We start from the raw sequence: 23,875 nt of genomic DNA, 5'->3' as shown, positions 1-23,875 counted from the left end.
GATCCAACAGCTGCAAAGCAAAATGAATAAATGCAGGTGGGCAGCTCAAGAAAGTGAGCCTAGGCTGGAACCTGCAGAGATCCTGCTCCTAACCATGGAGGCTCAACCTTATCTCCTGGTCATTTTAAGCAGGCCCATCTGATAAGGACAAAGAAGATCATTTTCATTCCCCAACCTGCAAATATCCTGCTCCTAACCCTGGAGGCTCAGTCCTCCTTCCTGATCCTTGTAAGGACACCCATCTTGCTTCCAATAAGATGCAAGAAGATCATTCTCATCCCCTGCCTTGCAAACCTTGTCCATACTGGGCTAGACTGCTCCTAACCCTGGAGGCTCAACCCTCAATTCCTAATCCTTGCTTCCAAGAAGAAGGAAAAGCTCCATTCCCACCCCCTGCCTTACAAACCTAGTCCCTGCAGATAAACTGCTCCTAACCCTGGAGGCTCAACCCTCCCTCCCTGATCCTTGCTTCCAAGAAGAAAGAAAATCACCATTCCCACCCCCTGCTTGCAAACCTAGTCCCTGCAGATCAACTGCCTCTAACCCTGGAGGCTCAGCCCTCCCTCCCTGATCCTTGCTTCCCAGAAGAAGGAAAAGCACCATTCCCATTCCCTGCCTTGCAAACCTTGTCTCTGGCAGGCTGGACCCTGCAGATCAACTGCTCCTGACCCTGGAGGCTCAACCCTCCCTGCCTGATCCTTGCAAGGACCCCCATCCCTGCCTTTCCCCCCAAAGTTTTCCAGAGTTCCCAGAAGTTGTCTTCCTTCCAGAGGCAAAGAGGCAAGAGAGATCTGGAGCAGAGAGAGAGAGAGGAGGAGGAGGAGGAGGAGGAGGAGGAGGCCCTTTTGGGGAAGAAGGCGGAGCTGGGGAGGCCAGGCTCATTGCATAAGCAAGACGTCAACTATTCGCGGGAAAAACAGACTTGCAAAAGGGAAAGATGGCGTCTGGTGCTGGGTCCCTCTGCCCTGGAGCATCTTTGCAACTTTGCACCCTCCAGGGTCTCTTATAAAGAGGGGCATCAGCCATGGGAGACTATTAGCCCTCTCCCTGGAGGAGAGAGAGAGAGAGAGAGAGAGATCCAGATCCAGATCCAGATCAGACATCACCACCCCAGGATTCGAACTCAGGATCCTGCATTTCTTATAAGGCATTTCCTCCCATCCCTGCCACAAGACTGGAGAGGGCTGTCCAGCGAATGAATGGAGGAGGAATCACTGAAATAATTAGGTAAGGAGCTGGAAGGTATTAATTATTAATTATTATTAGTATTATTAATTTTCTTTGGGGGTGTCCACAGAGAGGCTGGTGGATTCCTTTAAAAAAAACCACTCATTTATCTATTGATTCATGCATTTATTGATTGCACTTGCATCTTCCAAAAAGTGGGATATATACACACAGACACAGACATATCTAATATATTTCTGTATCTTATACATATATATATATATATCTAATATGTATCTTTATCTAATATATATATATATATATATATATGATATATATTAGATACAGATATGTATATATATATATATGGGTGTGTGTATTTTATATATATATATATATATATATTAAAAGCACTCCTGGGTTTTTCTTGCTAAAGGATCTGGTCGATTTTCTTAGAGAGAGTTCACAAAATGGATCGAGGCCACCAGATTCCTTTTTTCTGGGGAGCTTTTGCTGCTTTAGAGATTTACTCTGGAGTAAATGTGCACCTTCCTCTTTTGAAGTGGCTGAAAAGATCTCCTCTGCCCTGTACTTTTTGCTAGATCCCAGGATCCCAGCTCCATCAGGATCCACTTACTCCCAAGTAAGCAAAGGAGGGGGGATCTTGTCCTGGGGGGTCCCTTTCTTCCACCTTCTTTCCTCCTCTTTGTTTTCTCCCTGCAAACTGCAAAGGTGAATGTCACTTATTGCTTTGCAAGGGAAGCCAGGTTGGGCCCAAGGGAGGCTTACTCACGAGTAAAACCATGAGGTTGGCCAAGGCAAAAAAGAGAAGAACCCTCCCCAAAAGAGGAGCTGCTTTTCAAAATCGAAAGTGACTGTTTCTGAGGATCAAGAGGAGAGGCTGGGTGGTCAGGCAAACGTTTGCAAAAAGGGCGGAGGAGGACATGAAAAATGCATTTAACAAACACAGTTGTGCATTATCTAAAGAGCATTCCTCCGACTGACAGTTAGTCCTGGCTGCTCCCAAAACCATTGGCAAGATCCCATTTTGCAGGAATGATCCTAAGGAATCCCTAGGCATTGAAAGGCACTCTTGTGTTTCCTTTTTTAATTGCAAAGAAAACTATGTTTCTCTCTGGGCTGTGACTTTGTAGCTCCACCGCATCCTCTCTTGGCTGTAAAGAGGTTTCCTCCTTTCACTCTGACTGTTAGTTCCACCCCTGGCCTAAAATTATATATATATATATATATATATATATATATATATATATATTTTCAATAATAAAAAAAGGTTGCATGAGGATTATTTTTTGAATCGGCCAATCAGGACAGCACTAGGCCACCAGCTCTTGAGTCAGTGATATGATGGAGATATAATAATAATGATGATGATGATGATAGTAATAATAGATGTGTGGATACCGCACTGGTTTCTAGATTTTGGGATAGGATCCAAGATGTGTCAAAACTCAATGATGTGTGGCAGATTGTGGAGCCGATGAGGGTCAAGGTTTTGCATCGATGGTCCATAACTTTATTAGTTGGTAACCAGGTTGCAGAAATGCAATGAAATATAAGGGAACTGTAAGGATGCACATCTGGGCACTGGCAGGTGTGCTGCAATGCTCATCTGGGGCTTCTGCTTCCCATTGGGTGTTTCTGATGCACACTAGGCACTTCTGAACACGGGTTGGGCACTTCTGATGCACATCAGGCACTTCTGGTGTGCATTGGGCACTTCTGATGCATGTCAGACACTTCTGGTGAACATCAGGCCCTTCTGATGCATGTCGGACACTTCTGACCATGTGTTGGGCTCTTCTGATGCATGTCAAGCACCTCTGACCATGTGTCAGGACAAAACTTCTGAACATGTGTTAGGCACTTCTGGTGAAAATCAGGCACTTCTGATGCATGTCAAGCATTTCTAACCGTGTGTTGGACACTTCTGATGCATGTTGGGCTGTCACTTCTGGATACATGTCAGGTGCCTCTGATATGCATTGGGCACTTCTGATGCGTGTCAGGTGCTTCTGATGCGCTTTGGACACTTCTGATAGTTTCAAAGATGCTACAAGATCCCCTTGCATAGGTGACTTAAAGGCACATAGACATACACACATTTGCAAAGACACAGGTAAAGCCTTTTCCAGCTTTTAGTCGGGCAACCCTGGGAACCAATCAGATGAATTAGAAATTTGGGCAGAGCAACTCTGCCACTTCCTGTAAACCTTTGGCAGAGATAGATTGACTAGGCCTGCTTCCACACTGCAGAATTAATACAGTTTGACACCGCTTTAACTGTCGTGGTTCCATCTTATGGGATCCTGGGGTTTGTAGTTTGCTATGGCACCCGAGTTCTCTGACTGAGAGGGCTAACTAGCTCGCCAAACTACAGATCCCAGGATTCCATGGCATGGATCCATGGCAGTTGAACTGGTGTCAATCTGCATTAATTATGCAGTGTAGATGGAGCCTGGGAAGGAGTGAGGATTTTGATTGTTTTTTGACAGGCGCCTCCTATGTGCCAGAGGATTGTGCAATTGGCCTCAGTTTGGGCTGGCCTTCGGACGAGTGACCTTCTTTTGTTGGCTCAACTGATCTTGCAGACTTTCAAATGCCACAATTTGCACATGGTGCAAAGGCAAGCCAATGTGGAGATAAAAATACATCTTGGCAGACCATCCCTGCTGTTGGCTGAAGGGCCACCTCTGTCATCCTTTGGACTGAAAGACCTTAGAAAGGGACTGCGGAAATGATGAAATCTAGGCAAATCCCAGAAATCCATAGCATCGAGCCGTTGTAGTTAAAATGGTGTCGAACTGCATTATTTCTGCAATGCGGATGCAGCCTGAGACCCAGATGCTAATCAGGGCAGATGATACCTGGGGATTTTACCATTTGTGCAGGCAATACTAGACTTGCAATTTGATTTTGTGTAAGGCAGTGTCCTGGGTATCCATATTAAAAAAGTGGCGTTTTTCAAGGGAAGCTTTTCTCCTTTACGTTTCATCTCCAGCGTCCAGCAAGGCTCATGGAGAACAACGATCTTAGGCATGTCTACACAGCCAGCGGACGCCTCCAGCAGCCGACAGTGGACTTGGCTACCAAAACCCAAAAGGGCCGGCAAGAGCTGATGACCAAATTGACGGAAGGACAATATGTCTTGTGCCGTTGGACCGATGGGCTCTATTACCTTGGGAAGATCAAGAGGGTAAACCATGCTTTCCTTTTTTGCTTTTATAAAACGAACTTCTTTAATGAATGTTCCATCCTGTTCTATTCTCTAAAACAGTGGTTCCCAAACTTTGGTCTTCCAGGTGTTTTTTGACTTCACCTCCCAGGATTCCTGACCGTTGGCCAAGCTGGCTGGGGCTTCTGGGAGTTAAAGTCCAAAACATCTGGAGGGCCAGCGTTTGGGAATCACTGCTCTGAAAGATATTTTCTCAGGGATGGGTTACATCATGCTTCTGGATGAGCCCAAATGAATGTGCCTATCCCCAGAGCGGGCACCCTTGGTTATATACCTTTTACCCATCTAAGTGTGTATCTGCACTACTCAGTTATAGCAGTCTGAGATGACTTTCACTGCCATGGTTTCATTTGGGATGAGTCATTTGGGGAGTTACTTAGAATGGAGTCCTGGGATTTGTAGTTTGGAGAGGTACATCATGGTTGTGACTAACTTAGATGGGAGGCTGCCAAGGTGTTGTTGAATTACACTGCCTAGCATTCCTCACCTTGGTTGTGGTATGTAGGGCTGATGGAAACTGCAGTCCAACAACATCTGGAGAGCTGGCCTTTGCCCATGTGGTCAAAACCATAAGTTATGACTCTGCTCCTCCATGATTCCTTATTATTATTATTATTATTATTATTAAAATAAATCTTTCTGACTTGCAGGTGAGTGGCTCTAAGCAGAGCTGCCTGGTGACCTTTGAAGACAATTCCAAGTACTGGGTGCTGTGGAAGGACATCCAGCATGGTACGTGACTCTATAGTTTCTTTCCACAGGTGTGCATGTGCCTGACCTACACAGTAACGAAAGGAATGAAGGAGGGGAACATATTTAAGTGGCAGAGCAGACTAGTTAGCTTTGTCTGTGTGCTGCACATTTTCATTCCCCCCAGGATTTTCTATCAAACACCCCTGACTTCTTTCTCCTCTCTAGCTGGGGTCCCCGGTGAAGAACCCAAGTGCAACATCTGCCTAGGAGAGACGACAGGCCCCCTGAACGATATATTGATATGTGGAAAATGTGGACTAGGTAAGAAAAACGTTACGGAGGTTCCTGTGGTCTGTTTTTGGGCTGCTACAAATGGGGAGCGGAGACAAGGCAGAGAAATCCTTTTTGCTGCTAAGCAAACATCATATTGTGAAGTTGAAAGGTTCCATGGTTTTTTGTGGGTTTTGGGACTATGTGCCCATGTCCTAGAAGAGTTTCTTCCTGATGTTTCACCAGCATCTGTGGCTGGCATCTTCAGAGAATGCAGGCATGGGGGAAAATTGGGCACTCTCTTCCATGCCAGCGTTCTCTGAAGTTGCCAGCCACAGATGCTGGTGAAACGCCGGGAAGAAACTCTTCTAGGACATGGGCACATAGTCCGAAAAACCCACCAAAAAACCCCCTAAACCTTATATTGCTTTCTGCATAAAGGTGGGGAGCAAAGAAGGTTGGTTAAAGTCTCCTCAAAGGAGCTGTTTTGTTTGGCTCAAGTCCCTGATGGACAAACAAGTTGCCGATAGGCTCAGCGTTTTGGATAGCTTCTTTAAAGTTCATACTAAAACCCAGGGTGGGCCCGCTTCCCTGTTAACATAGGAGTCTCCAGCTGCTATGTTGCCTGTAGAAAATACCCTGCTTCTATTTGCAAAACTCTGCCTCTGCTTCCACCAGGTTACCACCAGCAATGTCATATCCCAGTGGTGAGCACTCGGGAGAACTCCTTGGCAACGCCTTGGTTTTGCCGGAGATGCATCTTTGCCTTAGCTGTGCGGGTGAGTGATGTGGAGGGAAAAGAGCATCAAGTCAATTTGCACGCAACTGATTTGGTTTTTATGAATTAAATCATGGGGCCCTCCAGATTGTGTTGGACTACACCTTTCAGCAGCAACAAACAGCATAGCTACCAGTCAAACATGTTAGGAGCTGCAGTCGAAGAACATCTGGAAGGTTGTGTATCCAGTGGCTAGACACAACTAGAGAAGACCCATTGCAGCAAGGGGATTTACACAAGTGTTAATTTGACACTCAGCAGGTCTGATTTAAGTGAGGCTAGCTGTTGGATTTAATTGTATTTTAATTATAAATACAGTGTCAAACTGCATTAATTCTGTGGTGCGGACGCAGCCGTTCTCTGTCTGCTGACATCCATCTTTTTTGTCGTCTCTGTTGTTTGCAGAAAGGTGGTGCCTTGAAGAAAGGAGCCATTGCCCGGACGCTGCAGATGGTGAAGATGGTGCTGTCCTATAACCCCGAACAGCTGGAATGGGACTCACCCCACCGGACCAACCAACAGCAGTGTTATTGCTACTGTGGCGGCCCTGGCGAGTAAGACTAATGGATGAAACTGGCAACTGTGCCATCCAAAACCAACGATGGTGGTAGGGTGGTAAACAGGATAGGGGCAAAACCTGTCCTAGCTGTCTTTTTTGGGGATTCACTCTCTTGCATCCCATCCTATTTTCTCCATGCCTCCTTCCAGGTGGTACCTGAAGATGCTGCAATGTTTTCGCTGCCAACAGTGGTTCCACGAAGCTTGCACGCAATGTCTCAGTGATCCGATGCTCTTTGGAGACAGGTAGGTACTTCTGTTTCTCCCTTCCAAAGTTACATTCCTCTGTAAGCTTAAGTCAAAGTTAAGTGAAATTGTTGCAGTAGTCTGGAATAAATAAAAAGAAACTGTGTTTTCAGGTTTTACATTTTCTACTGCTCCGTGTGTAACCAGGGTCCAGAGCACATCAGACGTTTGCCCTTGAGATGGTAAGTTCCAGACTTGAGCTTCTTGTACTTTGTCTTATTGGGAACTGTAACAAAACATTGGCAGTTTTGTGAACTATTTAATAGCCTTCTCTGTCAAAAAGCTCTGGTGTCACAAAATATGACAAATCCCAAAATCCATAGCATTGTGGCATGGCGGTTAAAGTGGTACCAAATTGCATTAATTTTGCAGTGCAGACGCAGCCCAAGTAAGGACATGCACAGATGCCATTGGCAATTCTCCCTGGGTATGTCACCCTAAGAGCCAATGTGCTGTAGTGGTTTGAGTGTTGGACTATGACTCTGCAGATCATTGTTGGATTCCTTGCACAGCCATGGAAACCATTGGGTGGCCTTGGGCGAGTCACACTCTCTCAGCCTCGGAAAACCTTGTGATAGGGTTGCATTAGGGTTGGCATAAGTTGGAAACAGCTTGAAGGCACACAACAACGTCGCCCTGTGAAATTCATGGGCTCTCCATAAATCAACAGGTGACTTGAAGGCACTCACACACACAAATGTCACCAATATGAATCTGGTGAATGTGTATTGCATTGTTGCCTTCAACTCATTTCTGACTTATGTCGACCGTAACCTTGGCAAGGTTTGTTCAGAGGAGGTTTGCCGATTCTTCCCTTGAGGCTGAGAGAGTGTGCCTTTGCCCGAGGTCACCCAGTGGTTTTACATGGGTGCCTTGAAAAATTCTGCAGGAAATCCTATGCCTGGCGAAATTGCGCTCATGCTTATACCTTTTCTGTACATATGCGCACAGGGTCGACGTGGTGCATCTTGTGCTCTACAACCTGGGTGTCCAAAGTAAGAAGAAATACTTTGACTTTGAGGAAATCTTGGCCTTTGTCAATCACCACTGGGACCTTTTGCAGCTCGGGAAGGTAAGAACCAAAACTGTCGGTTACTTCCATGGATGGCATGTTTGCAGGGGATTTGAGCTTTCCTCATTTCAACGGATGTTGGTTAGAAAATTGGATGGCGAAACTTGGGTTCCCTCTTGTGGTCACTGGATGAGCTACTATAAGAAATCAAGATAAACTATAAATTACCTGTGAACTTCCAGGATGTCTAGCCACTGGGTTCAACTAGGGAAGTAACTCATTTCATCCTTAGATTCCTCAGTCAGACCAAGAAATTGGATGCTGGCTTGGATAGCCCACGCCGGCTTGAATTAGGATGTGACTATTTCTCTCCTTAAAACCAACTTTGCTCTGTTTTCCCCTTCTTTTCCCAGCTGACTGAAACCCCCATCGCAGAGCGAGGTCCCCATCTTCTGGATGCACTCAACAGCTACAAAAGCAGGTGAGCATAAAAGGGGCATTTCCCCGCACATGTCCCCCACTGGTACAGAAATAAATGGAAGATATTTGTGTGAGTCCAAATGGAGGAATTTTCCCATTGCCGCTCTGAGATTTACTTTCCTGGCTTTGCTTCCTTTCGTGCTCCTGATTTTGTACACTTGAAGGCAAGGCTTCAATGTACATCAGTGGTTCACAGACTTTGGTCCTCCAGATGTTTTGGGTTTCAGCTCCCCAGAATTCCTGATTGTTGGCCAAAGTGACTTGGGCTTCGGGGAGTTGAAGTCCAAAATGCTTGGAGAACCAGAGTTTGGGAAACACTGATTTACATTTGCAAATCATCAATCTGTTTCATGAAAGTTATTTCACACAATGGCTTCTCTTGAGGTCACTGTGAACGCTACATGTTGCATTCGTAGCCCACAAAGGAACGTCTCGTAAACAGAGTAGCAAGGGTTCTCAACCATCATTTACTCCAGTGTTTCCCAAATTTTGCCCTCCAAGTATTGGATTTGCACTCCCAGAAGCCCTAGAAAGTTTGGCCAATACTCAGGAATTCTAGGAGCTGATGTCCAAAACATCTGGAGGACCAAAGTTTGGAAACCAATGGTCTAGTCAATGCGCTTCCAGCTTAAGAGATGCTGAGGTTTGTTTCTGCACCTTTCAGATTTCTATGCGGGAAGGAAATCAAGAAGAAGAAGTGCATTTTCCGCCTGCGGATCCGTGTCCCACCGAACCCGCCGAGCAAACTCCTGCCTGAGAAGACCCCAGGACTGGTTGACGGCAGAGCCTCCGAAGCAAAGAAAAGGGGGAGACTGAAGCATTCCCACAAAAGCAGGTCTGCCTCTAGCCGTGCTCTTGGTTTATTTCTCATGGGAGCTGTTCTCTTTTTACTTCTTATAGCAACCCTTTGAGGTAGGCTGGGTTGGGTGATGGTACCTGGACCACAGTCCATTGAGCTTCATGGCTGGATTGAGACTTGAACCCAAGTCTCCTTGGTCCATGACCAGCTTGGCATCCTATAGCTGTTTTGGATTCCGGAATTCCAGATAACGGAGACTTGACCTGTATAACAAAGGTAGTGAGCTGATAAAAACTGTATACCAGAAATGTCTAGGCTTCCTGATATTGTTGGTCTGCAACTCCCAGCAGCTTTGGCCAGCATTGCTGAGGAATGCTGGGAGTTGCAATCCGACAGCATGTGGAGGGTAATGTAATTCTTACTCCTGTTGTATGGAGACTGGCACCCTCCTTACAATCTTTCGGCAAGTAGTTCAACCCTTTTTTATTCTGGCGGGCATTTGAGAACTAATTTTTTCCAGGGCAACAGGCCTTGGATAGTTTGGTGGGCTTTGATTTGTTGCTGTTTATAGTTTGTTTTAACCAGGTTTAGTTTGATGATGGCTTGAATTGCTTTTTAACTTTCATAGGTTGTGGATTTCTAATGGTGTTTTACTGTTGCAAGCTGTCTTGAGTCTGAAACTGGGGAAACGGTGGGTTATAAATCTGAAACAGTTCCAATGTCTGGTTCCAGATTCTTAAAATATGGATTACAGCCCCCATCTAATGAAGGAAGAGGAAAATGTTACTCTTTCACACAGTCGGGTACATGAAATATAAGAAGCCAAATATCACATAACCTGTTAACAGATTCTTAATTTCTTAATTCCTTTATTATTTTCCCCTTCACAGTTCGTCGACATGCGATCTCCAGCAGGAAAGGAGGAGGAGGAAAAGATCAAAATTTCTCTTGGAAGATGCTATTCCAAGTGTGAGTTTATTTTCCTTCGCTCTGTTTAAATGGGCCCCCCGCTCCAGACTACTTCTATGAGATGCAGTTGTAGTGCTATAAACAAAGGACCTTAAGCTGGATGTTTTGAAACAGTGGTAGGCATTATATGACCCATGAGGCACCACTATATGGGAGGATGCTTGTAAATGAATTTTTATTTCCTTCCATTCTTCTTGCCCCACTCAGAGTGATTTTGCCTCGGCTTGGAGCACAAACCACCATCTGGCCAGCATCTTTGATTTCACGTTGGATGAAATCCAGAGTCTGAAAAGGTAACCGGCATCGTGGCTAAAGATCCTAGCTTAAGCCAGGCCTTGAGCTGTTGCCAAAGCCCTGCTTAACCCTGCGTTTTTGCTCCTTTCCAGTGCAAGTTCAGGTCACACTTTCCTTTCCGAAGTGGACTCCACAGACGCCGTCAGCACTTCGGGGTCAGCGACAACCAGCCTCTCCTATGAATCAAGGTAGGAGATCCTCTCTTTCTTTGGCATCATGGGCAGCACAATTTAAGAAGGCATTTGCCCTCTTTTGTTTTTATAAGTCTTTTTTTAAGCTCACCTCCCATTCTTAAAATGCTAAAACCTTTTCATTCCGACAAAAAGTATCTAAGAGCAGGGCTTGGGTGTATAATGCTTTAAAAATTGTTTTAAGAGCTTTTATCCATAGGACCCCCTATGGATACCAAAATCCAAGGATGCTCAAGTCTCTTAAAATACAGTGGCATAGTAAAATGGTGTCCTTTATATAAAATGGCACAATCAAGGTTTGTTTTTTGGAATGTGTGTGTGTGTGTGTGTGTGTGTGTGTTCAAGCTGTGCATGCATATGCAGGCAGTGGTACTTTTTGGCCAATGAATAACGTCCTCATTCCATTGAAAGTGATGAAAGTGGCATTGCAAATGACCTGCCATGTTGCGCATTTGGGTGTCTTCTTGGACCATTCCCACTGACTATAAATCACTGTACGTTGTTGTTGCTATGTGCCTTCAAGTCATTTCCAACGTAAGGCGACCCTAAGGCAACCCTTTCACAGGGGCTTCTTGGCAAGAAGTTTCCATGGCTGAGCAGGGATCCAAACTCTTGTCTTCAAGAGTCCTAGGGTGCATCTACACTATGAAATAATGCAGTCTGGCACTATGTTAAGTGCTGTAGCTCCAGCCTATGGTATCTTGAGATTTATAGGTTGACAAGGTCTTAGCCTTCTCTTCCAAAGGACAATGGTGCCTCACCAAACTACAAATCCCAGTATTCTGTAGGTGCCATGGCAGTTAAAATGGTGTCAAACTGCATTATTTCTATACTGTAGATGCAGCGTAGATGCAAACTACACTACACTGTCTCTCTTTGACTAATTATTGCTGCCTTAATATGACCATTTTGCTGTTGCCATTTGCCAGCAGAAGGAATATGGGCAGCCGGAAGCGTAAACTGACCGCCAAGACTTACACGGCCATCGAAGCGAAGCAAAAATGCTCACCACATCTGCGGAGAACAATGCCCGGCTGCTCTTCCGAAGACAGCGAGGCAGCCTGCGTGCCCAACCGTGCCATTGATTGCCACACTTTTGAGCGCATGAGCGAAGACGACTCGTCCCTTTCCCACCTCAAGTCCTCCATCAACAACTATTTTGGGGCCGCTGGCAGGCTGGTGTGTGGCGAAAAGTACCAGGTCCTGGCACGACGGGTGACCCTGGAGGGCAAAGTTGAGTATTTGGTGGAATGGGAAGGCACCACTCCATATTGATGCTGTGCCAATGTGTAGGATTTGGAGACTTAAGGAAAGAAATAGGACGGGTGGGGATGAGTTGGAGGAAAATGTCATGTGATGGAGTGGCGCAGCCATCCTGGGCAAGGCCTCTCCTGGAAAGAGTTTACTTAATGCTTATTCAGGGGTGCCCTTGGTACACTGAGTTACTGGTTGAGGTACTTCAACGATGTACCCCAAGAAAGGCTTTGTTGGCGTGACCATGTGTGTTGCTAACTGACTGCCAAGATAGAACCCCGTTGCTTTATTGCTGCTTTTTCTTGTTTCTGTTGTTGCTGTTGTTATGGAAGGGAGAGGAGATGGAAATGGGTGGGTTGAGCCAGTTGTGGCAATGCCAACCAGGTATGGAAAGAGAGGACTTAAAACCTTTTATAATGGCATCTCTTGGGAATGCCATCACTCTTTTCTCCAGGCTGAGGGAAAGAGAAGGAATTCCAGGGCACCATGATAGCCTGGCATGACAGACAAAACTATCCCGCTGAAGATGGTCCTTGTTTTATGCCAGGCTTGGCCATGCCCAAAATAGAGGCAAAGGTGCCTTAGCAAGCTATTTCAGCGCATGAGGCGGAAAGTCCCATAAGCACTTCTTGCCCACTGGCAATAAAAATACTATAAGAACGAAGAAGATTGCCATTTGTTTGCCACCATTTTGTGGCACCCAAAACAAGCTGCCTAAGGTAGCCTCCTCCTTTCTCCCGCATGGCAGGGCTGGCAAGGAGATTGAAATGTGAGGATAGTTTTGGGCTCCATGTGCCCAAAAGCTGATTTTGCCACAGCTGTGAATTCCCGAGCAAGCCTTCTGCCATTTTCCTTTACCCATGCCCTGCAAAGTGGGGAACGATACGTACTGGCATCGCAACTGGAGTTTTGTTGGGATTGCCGAACCGATGTAGAAGAAATGTGGTTCTGAGCACTTGAAATGAGCTGTGTAAATGCAACAAGAAAGGAAAGTTGACTGGCCGTCCCAAGCCATTGCTAACCTTAAAGTATTTAAGAAATGCTGCTACAAAATGCATAACCAAACAGTGCTACTTTAGGCTCCAGTACTATCTTGAGCCCCCTGCATCTGCACTATGCCCCACATATATATATATATATATATATATATATATATATATATATATAATGCCCATTGAACAGTCATCAAATTTTTCTTCTGTGGAACTGTCATTTGGAGACTCCTTGTGGAGGGTTCATAGTCCCGCATGGAACTATAGCTCCCAGGATCTCTTGGCTTGGATGTCGAAAGTGATTGAACTTTGTAGTATTGCAGTGACGCCATGCGAAAGGCTCACTTAAAGCTTGTAAACTTGAGTGCGATGAAAGGGGCTCATTGGGGTCTTAAGAGTGAACAGGGTATATAGGGTTGGTCCATAGTGAGAAACTAAGAGGCCATCCTGGGTCATAATGTTGTGAATGTCCTTAGCTGCTATGGATACAAGTGTGGGTAGTATTTTTTGGATAATGTTTTGCAGAAACAGAGCCAATGAGACCAAGTCTATGTGTCCAAGAAAAGTACAGTAGCATACCTTCCAACTGTCCCAGTTAGTTGGGAACAATTGCAATTTATCCTCTTGTCATCCTATTTTTCCCAATGCAATGAAAATGTTGCAGATTCTCCTACTTTCCCCCGCTTTGTCCTCAGCTTACTTCAATTGCTGCAAACTTGAGTGCAAAAGTAGTTTGCCCTCAATTAAATCCATTGGCGGATATGAGAAGAGGAGGCAAAGCTTTCCCTTCCCAGTAGACTCAGGCAAAAGCAAACCGCTGCAGCCTCTCCTAGCTTTTAGCATTTTGACCCCACTGAGATGTTGCTGGACACACTTGCCTTGGTTTTTGTTGGTGAAATGTTGGAAGGTATGTATACAGAAGAGAGCCAGCATGTTATATTGGTTTGAATGTTGGACTATGACTCTGGAAACCAGAGTTCGGATGCTTGCTCAGCCTTGGAAAAAATACTGGGTGGCCTTGGGCAGGTCACATTCTCTCAGCCTCCGAGGGCAAAACCAAAGCCCCTCTGAAACAACCTTGCCAAGAAAACCCCACAATAAGATCGCCGTACGTCGGAAACGACTCGAAGGCACCCAAAACTAAGCAAAAAACAAATGCATGTGGTCTAAGACATCCTAAATTCTGAGAAAGATCTGAAAAAAGGACAGAAAATGTTGGGGCTGATTCCCGCTATCTTTTAAACCAGATCGCAAATCAAAACCGGTTCAAATGACCCTGGTTCCCACTTGAATCGAATTGCTGAAGCGAGGGGGGGGGGCATGTGCTAGACCCATTTAACCCACGTCTTTTTGATGCTGATTTCCCCCCCCCCCCCCCGTCTTTTTGGATAAATCAATTCCACGCAAGTGTGAGCCAGATGTGGATCGGAATTGATTTAAATTTGCCCTTCGACTGGCTGGAGCAGATCCATTTTGAATTGATTTGTTCATCAACGTGAATGTGAACCACAAGTGGGTTATTTTAGAGGGGGGGAAATGAGATCGGGGCAAATGTAGCATGAACCATGCTCTGCTGTCGAATCGATCCATCGATTCGGACTGCAAACCGATTTATCTGTAAGTGGGAAAGAGGCCTAGGTTTGGTAAGGTAGGACATGGTGGCGGATGCATTTTCAATGCCCAAGTGTCCTTTCCCCCTTTCATGAGTGCCTTAAAGAAAAGAAAAGCAAAATGTAAGAACAAGTTTGTAACACAACCCAAATTTGTCAGTGTTGTCCCCACAACTGAGCGTTCCTCCTTGGCCCCAATGAGAAAAATGGGGAAAGGAGGGAGCTCTCAAAAATGTATTTTCTCCTGGAGATAGATTTATTATTGTTTGCATTGGTTTGGACTGATTTTTCTAATGCTTCTGTGCACCTTCTTATATATAGGTATAGATATATATACATTTTAAAAAGAGAGAGAGCCACAGTCACTTGTGTTGCTGCTTTTTAAATAACTGACTTTGTGTGTTTGTCTGTTTCTATTCAAGTTGTAATTAATGTGTCTGATGTACAATGATTAAAAATAAAAGGAGCCATTTTAAGTCTTGCCAAGGCGTTTGCGTTGCTTGGATTGGGGAGGATTGCTTTAGATTGTGGTCTGATCTGCACTGGAGAAATAATGCACTTTGACACCACTTTAACTGCCGTGGCGCCATCCTTTGGAGCCCTGGGATTTGTAGTTTGTTGTGGCGCCAGAGCTGACGCAAGGGATTTGTAGTTTGACAAGGACATTAGAAAGAGAGTGTGGCGGAGTTGTTTGAGCACCTGACTCTTGAGATTAGGGTTCGAACCCCGCTTGGTTGTGGAAACCCACTTGGGCAAGTCACGCTTTTTCAGCCTTAAAGGATGGCAATGGCAAACCCCTTCTGAAGAAGTGTGCCAAGAAAACCCTAAGTCAGAAATGATTTGAAGGCATGCAACAACATCTTGAGCCTTGTCTGCCAAAGCATACTGGTGCCTTGCCAAACTACAAATCCCAGGATGGAGTTGTGGCTGTTAAAGTGGGGTCAAACAGCATTATTTCTGCAGTGTAGATGCACCTTGGGAGAGAAACTAGTTCCCCTCTTCTACCTCTGTTTTAAAAAACCTCAAAGCAAAAATGATAAGTGTAATCTGGGAGAAAGAGACACAACTTTATTTCCTCCACCCACCCCCTTTATTTACACAAAAACACAATCGACACACATACAGTGGCCAGGATCTTGTTGGTTAGTCCCAATTAGAGTAGACCAATTCAATAACTGAGTCACCATAGAGGTAAATTCCACAGATTACTGGATCTACTCTAATCAAATCTAGCAACAGGATTTAGCTCCGCATTGTCTAAGAGATTTGCATCTGTAACCCTGGGAGGAATGCATTGCCAGATGTTGCCAGAGGTTTAGTGCTTAATGCAGCAGATTAAAGAGAAGCTTCTCAGGCTCTGAAACTGGCCTTTATATTTCCAATCTGAAATGAGTTGCAAGCCATAATTTGCAGAGACCCGCTCCGATCGATGAAAATAGCCTTTACGAAGTGTGCAAGGCCATGAAATCCCACTGGGTGACTTTGCGCAAGTCACACTGTCTCAGCCTCAGGGGAAGGCAACGGCAAACCTCCATGGATTTTTTTTATCCATGGATTCAACCATCCATGGCATGAAAATATTTTTTAAAAATATATAAATTCCAATAAGCAAACCCTTTTGCCATTTTATATAAAGGACGCCATTTAGCTGTGTCACTGTATATTCAATGGGACTTGATCATCCATGGATTTTGGTATCTATGGGGGGTCCTGGAACCGAACCCCAGTGGATACCAAGGGCCTACTGTCTGTGTATATAAATCCTCCTGATGCTCCTCTTCCAGTTTTGCCTTGAAATGCCAAATAAAAATATTCAATTATTATATAAGTTCCAGTTTTTCTCCAGAGCCGAACTGTGCTTTCAGGTATGAGAAAGAGATCCGTTCTGAGTTTAATTGCTGATGCGCTTTTCAGAGAACATGGCACCAAGGGTCCTTTGTGCAGGGCTGGTTGGAAGCATCTTTTGGACCCTAGTGTCTAATCGTATGGGATGCTCTCCTCGATCCACTTTAAATAGGCTGGGTTTCCCTGGTCGATGAGTAGGCTGATCAATTCAGGGATTTCAAAAGGATGCGCAGACCTGGAAAAAGAAGGGAAAAACTGAATTCTCACTTTTAGAACGAAGATTGTAGTCCGACCCCTTTGATTCAGGGCCTTTGTTCATGTAACCCATTGACTGGGCAAGTCACACTCTCTCAGCCTCAGGGGAAGGCAATGGCAAAGCTTCTCTGAACAAATCTTGCCAAGAAAACCCCATGGTAGGCTTGCCTTAGGGTCACAAGTCGGAAACAACTTGGAGGCACGCAACAACAATTTGTGATGAGAGTTTGTGTGGAGCAGTCATTTGAGTGTTGGATTAGGGTCCCAAGAGACCAGGGTTCGGATTCTCAGTTGGAAAGAGAAACCCACTGGGTGACTTTGGGCGTGACACACAACACTTGACAACATACAACAAGATGGAGTAGACTACAGCTCTCATCATCCCAAGACAAGCTATAGAATTGCTGGCTGGGGGTAATGGATGATGTAGTCCAATATCTCTGGAAAGGTGTTGTGTCAGAGAAAGATGGATCAACTGCATGTTAGGTGGATGGGATAGGACTATTTTTGCCACAAATGGGCAATTTAGGGTTTCTGGAAGAGTCAAGGACCTCAAAGGCAGAATTGTAACCATCTGGGGTTAAGAATAGTGGTTCTGAAACTATAGCCTTCCAGGTGTTTGGGATTTCAGTCCCCAGAATACTTGAATATTGATCATGCCGACTGCGACTTCTGGGTGCTGAAGTCCAAAATGTTGAGCGGAGAAAAGACTGAGACAGAAGAGCCTCACCTGATATAATCCGACAGCTCCTTGATCTTGGAAGTCCTTGTTTTCAGCAGCTGGGGGAAAAGAAAGTACACAGAATTAGGAATTGCTCTAAGCAAGATGGAAGATGCTTTGCAGAGTAACGCTGACATGAAAAGGAGCAGGAAGCTGGATGGAAATAATGAACGATTCAAAACTTGGCAAGATTTCAGATTTAAATATCATATCCCAAAAAGCAGGAAAGGTCTCTCTGCACACATATACACAGATACACACACACACCTGTGCAAACAGATGACTGTTACAACAATTCAAAGGTTAACTTGCATTAACCTGTGGATGGTATTAAACCTGGTAAGAGAAAACATTAAACCTGGTTCAGCCCACTGGTCTGAGTCTGGTAAGAATCCATACTGGACTGAATCCAAAAAGGTTCACACCAGTGATTTAGACCCCAAATATGAAACTGCAGTAAAAGTATAATCGGTGAACTTCATCTCCTTCCCAGTGTTTTAAGGCTACCATATTAATGTCCTCTGGCAGTCTAATATTGTATAGTCAGCCCTTCATATCCACAGACTCTTTATCCACAGATTCAACCATCCACTGTTTGAATATATTAAATATATATATATATACAAATTCCAAAAAGCAAACCTGGATTTTGCCATAGGGGCCACCATTTTACTACACCATTGTATTTAACGGGACTTGAACATCGAGGGATTTTGGTATCCATGGAGGATCCTGGAACCAAACCCCAGCGGAGACCAAGGGCCCACTGTACGTTTTAAAGCCAAAAGGATAAAGATGCCAAATTTTTCTTTCCTCCAGAAACGAAATGCTTTCTCCAACCAATCAAGGGATCGGCGTCTGGTTCTCGTAAGCTTACCAGGAGTATTTCTGTAGCTTCTTCAATTTCCCCTTTCCAAAAATACCTGCACCAAAAGCCAAGAAGAAAGCCATCTTAAACACAAGGAAGGGCACAGCATCCGGGGGAGATTGGCAACCACACACCATCCTTCTGGGGAGGTCAAATGGGTTTGACTCTTGACTCACATGGTCGAGGTTCTCGGTAAGATATCCACGCTAGCGGCCAAGTGTTTCTCCATAATCGCCCTAGGAAAAAACACAGAGAAGGTTTATCATACATGGGCCTCTTTGTGCTTTGTGCGCCAGCTTTGCCTTGTGCTTCCAGAGTTTAAATTCAGGTCAATGGCTTTCTTTGCGAATCAGTTTTCTGATCCTCGGCCATGCAATTGATTGAAACAACCGGGGACATTAGAAGAAGAAAACGGACCTTTCATTATTTATACAGATAGAAAGATGAGTGAAAAGGGGAATTATGGAGGAAGAAAACGTTAATGAGAAACACTGACAAAACTCGATGGGAAGGCATTACAAGCAACAACGCACAATGTAAAATGCAAATGGTTATTTTCTTGCGTTTGCAGATAAGTTCATTGATCTGTATGGTTTGTGTGGGCTTTTTTTTATGTTAATACAAAGTAATTTTTAAAAAAGGATGGATATTTTAAAGCACTGATTTTTGAAAAAATACAAGATCTTGGGAAGTCCAGAGGGTCGGATCAACAAGAGGAGGGCAACCAAAAGGGGGAAAGGTCTTGAAACCATTCCTTACGAGGAACGGTTTAGGGACCTGGGTCTGTTTCACCTGGAGAAGAGACTATCAAGGTGTGATATGAGAGCCATGTTAAAATATTGGAATGGATGTCCTATTGAGGACGGAGCAAGCTTGTTTTCTGCTGCTCCAGAGACTAGAACATGGAACAATGGAGTCAAGGTACAGGAAAAGAGATTCCACCTAAACATTAGGAAGAACGTCTTGATGGTAAGAGATGTTCGACGGTGGAGTCGCTACCTTGGAGAGTGGTGTGGTCTCCTCCTTGGAGGTTTTTAAACAGAGGCTGGATGACCATCTGTTGAGAGTGCTTTGTTTCTTCCTGCAGGGCAGAATAGGCTTTGTATGGATGACCCTTGGGGGTCCCTTCCAGCTCTAGGATTCTTAGATGCTATAACCATGTTACACGAGGGAGGCTTGCCGTTGTTACCCTGGTTGGCATTTATCACTTGATGATGCCTCATTGCAGAATGACATTTTCCATTTGCGATGCCAAAGGTGAACAATAGCGATAGATCTGGGGAACAATTTTCTCCCCTGGGACTACAGACTATCAGAAATCTTACTCTTTCCCCCATTGTGCTCTCCTTTCCAAGATGGAGTATCCAATATGCAATGTATTACAAATACAGCCATACCATAGATTTTTATAACGGCATTATAGCCATCTTATTTGCAATCCCTCTTTGAGTAATCCCTAGCCTGGAAATTTCCTTTTTTCGTCCCTACTACATACGGAGATAGGCTTTGGATAGCTATTTATAGATCGCAGGCATTTTATCAGCTATAGCTACTACTTATAGTCATCCGACCAAGGCAGCAATTGCAACGAATGCTTCTGGGTTTAATTCCACCGTTGCGCTGTAAACGAATCGACGTTTCTGCATTGCAATATGATTTTTCCATGCAGAAAAGGCTGTTTGCTGCACAGAAAAGGCTGTTTTCTACACAAAACAACCACACGCGAACGTCAATAAGTCCTGAATTGTGAACTGCCTTCGAACGTTGCATGGTTTGCAACGGGAAGAAAACTTCTGAACTTTATCGGTGTCCAACTAACTGCATTCTGGAGAGTTGCATTGCCAAAATAGTGTGTGCGTGTGTGTGTATATATATATATATATATAGAGAGAGAGAACTACCTCTGTTTACTAAAAGAAGCACAGGAGAACTCAGTGTCCCTTGGTAAACATTTATTCTGTTCACAAAGATTCAGTGTTTGCAACAAGACCAGTCCTTCAAGCTCAGAAGCGGAAGTCATCACATCTGCCTCTGGCTCCCTGATGGTTCATAGTCCCCTTTCCCCAACTTTTATGGGTCTCAATAAATAAGGTTCTATGTGATCAGACATTTGAACCATAAAAGACAGATCCAGTTATTGGGCTCTGCAAATAACTGGTTCAGCATCCAAACAATCGTAGTGTTTTCGGAAGCCATGTGGACCGAGTCCAGACCCTCCAAAGCTGCGTCCGCACTCAGAAATAATCCAGTCTGATGCCGCTTTAACAGCCATGGCACCATGCTTTGGAAGACTGGAAGTGTGGTTTTGTGAGACTAGAGCTCACTGCCAGTGGGAGCAGAACCTACTTCTATGTCCAAGTGTGCCCTCCCTGGTTTTCCAAATGGCAAACCTATCCACATTTCCCCCCAACGTCCCATTTTTTAATCTCTAACCGTCTCTATGTAAAGCAGCTCTATGTATTTACAGCTCTGAACCATTGCCTTTCTGGCACTCGCCTGACCCCAAAGAGCTGAATGTTCTCAGCGGGTACCTAATGGCAACCTGAGCCAGCCGTTCAAGGGCTTGAGCGAATGAGGATTTCAATTATTAACCAGCCTCTTGAGCCAAGAATGTGTCGGCGGACGTACCTTGCAATATCCCGAGCAATTTGTTCGTTGGGGCAACTGACGAGAGCCAGGGAATGGGATCCGGAGATGTAGCTGCCGGTAATGGCAGAGTGTACTTGGAGGCCTATCGTCCTCAGCAGTGGAAACATCAGCAAGGAAAAACCCAGGGCCTGGAAGAAGAAAGAAGATAGAAAGTCAAATATATAGACATTAATAAACGCCAGTTGTTACAAAGGCCTTTGGTTTATGAAACAGTCATGTACGGTGAGAGTTAGGCTGTGTCTACACTTCAGTTTTAATGCAGTTTGACACCACTTCAACTGCCCTGGCTCCATGCTATGCTCCATACTCTCCTGCCACACTGAAGATTTAATGCAGTTTGACACCACTTCAACTGCCCTGGCTCCATGCTATGCTCCATACTCTCCTGCCACACTGAAGATTTAATGCACTTTGACACCACTTCAAGTGCCATGGCTGCATGCTATGCTCCACGCTTGCCTGCCACATTGCAGAATGAATGAAGTTTGACACCACTTCAAGTGCCATGACTCCATGCCATGTTCCATGCTCTCCTGACACACAGAAGAATTAATGCAGTTTGACACCACTTCAAGTGCCATGACTCTATGCTATGGCATTCTCAGATCTGTAGTATCTGTGAGATGGTTCACCTGCTTTGCCAGAGTGCTGTGGTGCCATGGCAAACTGCAGATCCCAGGATTCTGTAGGATGGAGCCATGGCAGTTAAAGCGGTGTCAAACTGGATTAATTCTGCGGTGTGGCCGCAGCCTCAAGTGTGGCTTAGTTGTCTGAATATTGGATTAGGACTCTGAGAGACCAGGGTTAGAGCTAGTGGTTTGAGCATTGGACTATGGCTCCGGAGACCAGGATTCGAATCCTGACTTGGCCGTGTAAACCCACTGGGTGACTCTTGGGCAAGTCACACTCTCTCAGCCACAGAGGAAGGCAATGGCATACCTCTGAAGGAACATGCCAAGAAAACCTTTAGGGTCCCTATAAGAATCCAAAACAACAAATACAACAATTTAATGGGATGTAGCTTGGGGTCAAGGACCAGCGTGGTGCAGTGCTTTGAGTGCTGGGCTATGACTCCAGAGACCAGAGTTCGAATCCTGGCTCGGCTGTGCAAAACCACACTCTCTCAGCCTCAAAGCAAGCCTCTGCTGAACAAATCTTGCCAAGGAAACCCCATCATGGAGTCACCTTAAGGCTGATATAAGTCAGAAATGACTTGAAAAGCAGAAATGCACACACGCACACACACAACCTTGCATGCCATGGATTTCAGCTTTTTGTTGTGTTGCACACCTGTGGCAACAACACTTGTGGCTCTCCCCTGCCTTTAATGCATGCCATTCCTCCCCTCTTCTCCCTCCAGATTTTGCAAAAGCAAATTGAAGGCACACAACACAACACACACAAATACACACAACACACACAAAAGGGATGTGATACTTACTAGCATGATGCAACCTGGACGAGAAGCCCAACTTGGTTTCAAAGCCAGCAGCGCTTGATGGCAACGTTGCCTCAACCCTTCCATCTTCCACCTTGAAACAGAGGCCTTGGTCTTGGCTGCTAAGCAGGGCCAGCCCTGGATGGCCCTTGGATGGGAGACCGATCACCAATTAATCAATCAATTCCAGGTGCTGAAGCCTGCAATAAATTCCTGGGGCTGCAATAAATAGACCATAGATATTTCAAGGTGATGGGAAAGCCTCTTTTCCCCTCTTCTTTGGTCTTTTCTCCTCCACTTTTCCAAACAGGATCACTAGGAAAAGGGAAACAAGAATTGACTTGCCTGCGAGAACAGCATGCAAACTGCAATGCAAAAAAGGGGGTTGGCATCTGGGATTAAAACTCCTCCTTCCTTCCAAGCAGCTCTGTATTGAAGCCAAAGGCAATTTGGCTTCAATCTCCTTTATTAACATGTAAAATGCTGGGGAAACATGCTGCACCTGGATTGCAATAATCCCTTATTTCGTTATAGCCTTGAGGTTTTGCAAAAGGTGTGATTTTTAATTGTTAATCTTTCTCCCAATGTTTTGCATTAAGCTCCACTGTCACAGAGTTGATCTATATCTGTTAAGGATTGATGTGTGTCTGTGAAGGGTTAATCATTAGTGCATTGATCTCTATCTGTTTAGATTAATGCTTTAATCTCTTATCTCTTCAGGGTTCCTTTGGTTCACCAATGAGCTTTCACTCATTCATTCATTTACAGTCAAAGAGTAAATATAAACCAGGATATAAAATACTGTACAAACATTATATATATATATATACACACACACACACACACACAGAGAGAGAGAGAGAGAGAGAGAGAGAGAGGAACGTTATACACACACACGTATAAACATTATATATATATATATATACACACACACATACATATAAACATTATATATATGTATAGAAACATATACACACACATATATAAACACACAGAGAGAGAAACATTATATATATATACACACACATACATATAGAAATATTATATACTGTGTGTATATATATATATATATATACACACACACACACACACACACATATATATGATATTTATTTTGTTATTTGTTCAGGTTTTGCATGGACTTTCCATGCTATGGAATCCTGGGATTTATAGTTTGCTGTGGCACAAGTTAAAGCAATGTCAAAATGCATTAACTCTGCAATGCTTAGATGCAAGCCTAGGATGTGGTTTCCATCCTTATCCTCAGTGGGGATGAACTGGGAGAGAGAAAGAGAAGGGGGGGAGAGAGGAGAAAACGACACTCTGCACATGCTCAGAGACCTCCTTCCCTGCTTTGCCAGAACAGAGCACCAAAGAGATAAAGGATGGCATGTGCGATCGTCACTTCCGGTAAATTTCGACACCAACATGAGTGGATGGCCCACAATGCGCATGCGCATTTTCCCATTTAGGCTTTCATTGGGAACCACGGAAGTGTAGTAAAAAACTCGAGCCTCCGCTTCTCTTGAGGCG

At 44.7% G+C, this 23,875-nt stretch overlaps 2 protein-coding genes across 2 annotated transcripts; one reads left to right on the top strand and one right to left on the bottom strand.

Moving 5' to 3' along the window:
• The first annotated feature begins 1,074 nt into the window (after positions 1-1,074).
• PHF19 (PHD finger protein 19) lies at positions 1,075-13,161 on the top strand. Its single transcript, XM_089534968.1, has 15 exons — positions 1,075-1,227; positions 4,187-4,381; positions 5,071-5,152; positions 5,339-5,434; positions 6,062-6,162; positions 6,567-6,715; positions 6,870-6,965; positions 7,079-7,147; positions 7,917-8,037; positions 8,391-8,458; positions 9,122-9,292; positions 10,147-10,225; positions 10,433-10,518; positions 10,612-10,707; positions 11,640-13,161. The coding sequence occupies exons 2-15, from the start codon at positions 4,202-4,204 to the stop codon at positions 11,983-11,985; spliced, it is 1,740 nt and encodes a 579-aa protein (XP_089391094.1). The 5' UTR covers positions 1,075-1,227; positions 4,187-4,201; the 3' UTR covers positions 11,986-13,161.
• A 2,417-nt stretch (positions 13,162-15,578) lies between these two features.
• LOC149308039 (protein CutA homolog) lies at positions 15,579-22,657 on the bottom strand. The gene is made up of 6 exons (XM_089536994.1): positions 22,346-22,657; positions 20,884-21,032; positions 18,432-18,491; positions 18,265-18,310; positions 17,397-17,446; positions 15,579-16,646 (listed from the first exon to the last, which is right to left on the bottom strand). The coding sequence occupies exons 1-6, from the start codon at positions 22,427-22,429 to the stop codon at positions 16,544-16,546; spliced, it is 492 nt and encodes a 163-aa protein (XP_089393120.1). The 5' UTR covers positions 22,430-22,657; the 3' UTR covers positions 15,579-16,543.
• Between the last annotated feature and the right edge of the window lie 1,218 nt (positions 22,658-23,875).

The sequence above is a fragment of the Sceloporus occidentalis genome, unplaced genomic scaffold (genome assembly GCF_023333645.1).
Source record: "Sceloporus occidentalis isolate IW3139 unplaced genomic scaffold, rSceOcc1.0.p SCAF_8, whole genome shotgun sequence".
Taxonomy (NCBI): Eukaryota; Metazoa; Chordata; class Lepidosauria; order Squamata; family Phrynosomatidae; genus Sceloporus; species Sceloporus occidentalis.
The sequence above is the reverse complement of the archived record's forward strand: the minus strand, read 5'-3'. Positions and strand labels throughout refer to the sequence as shown.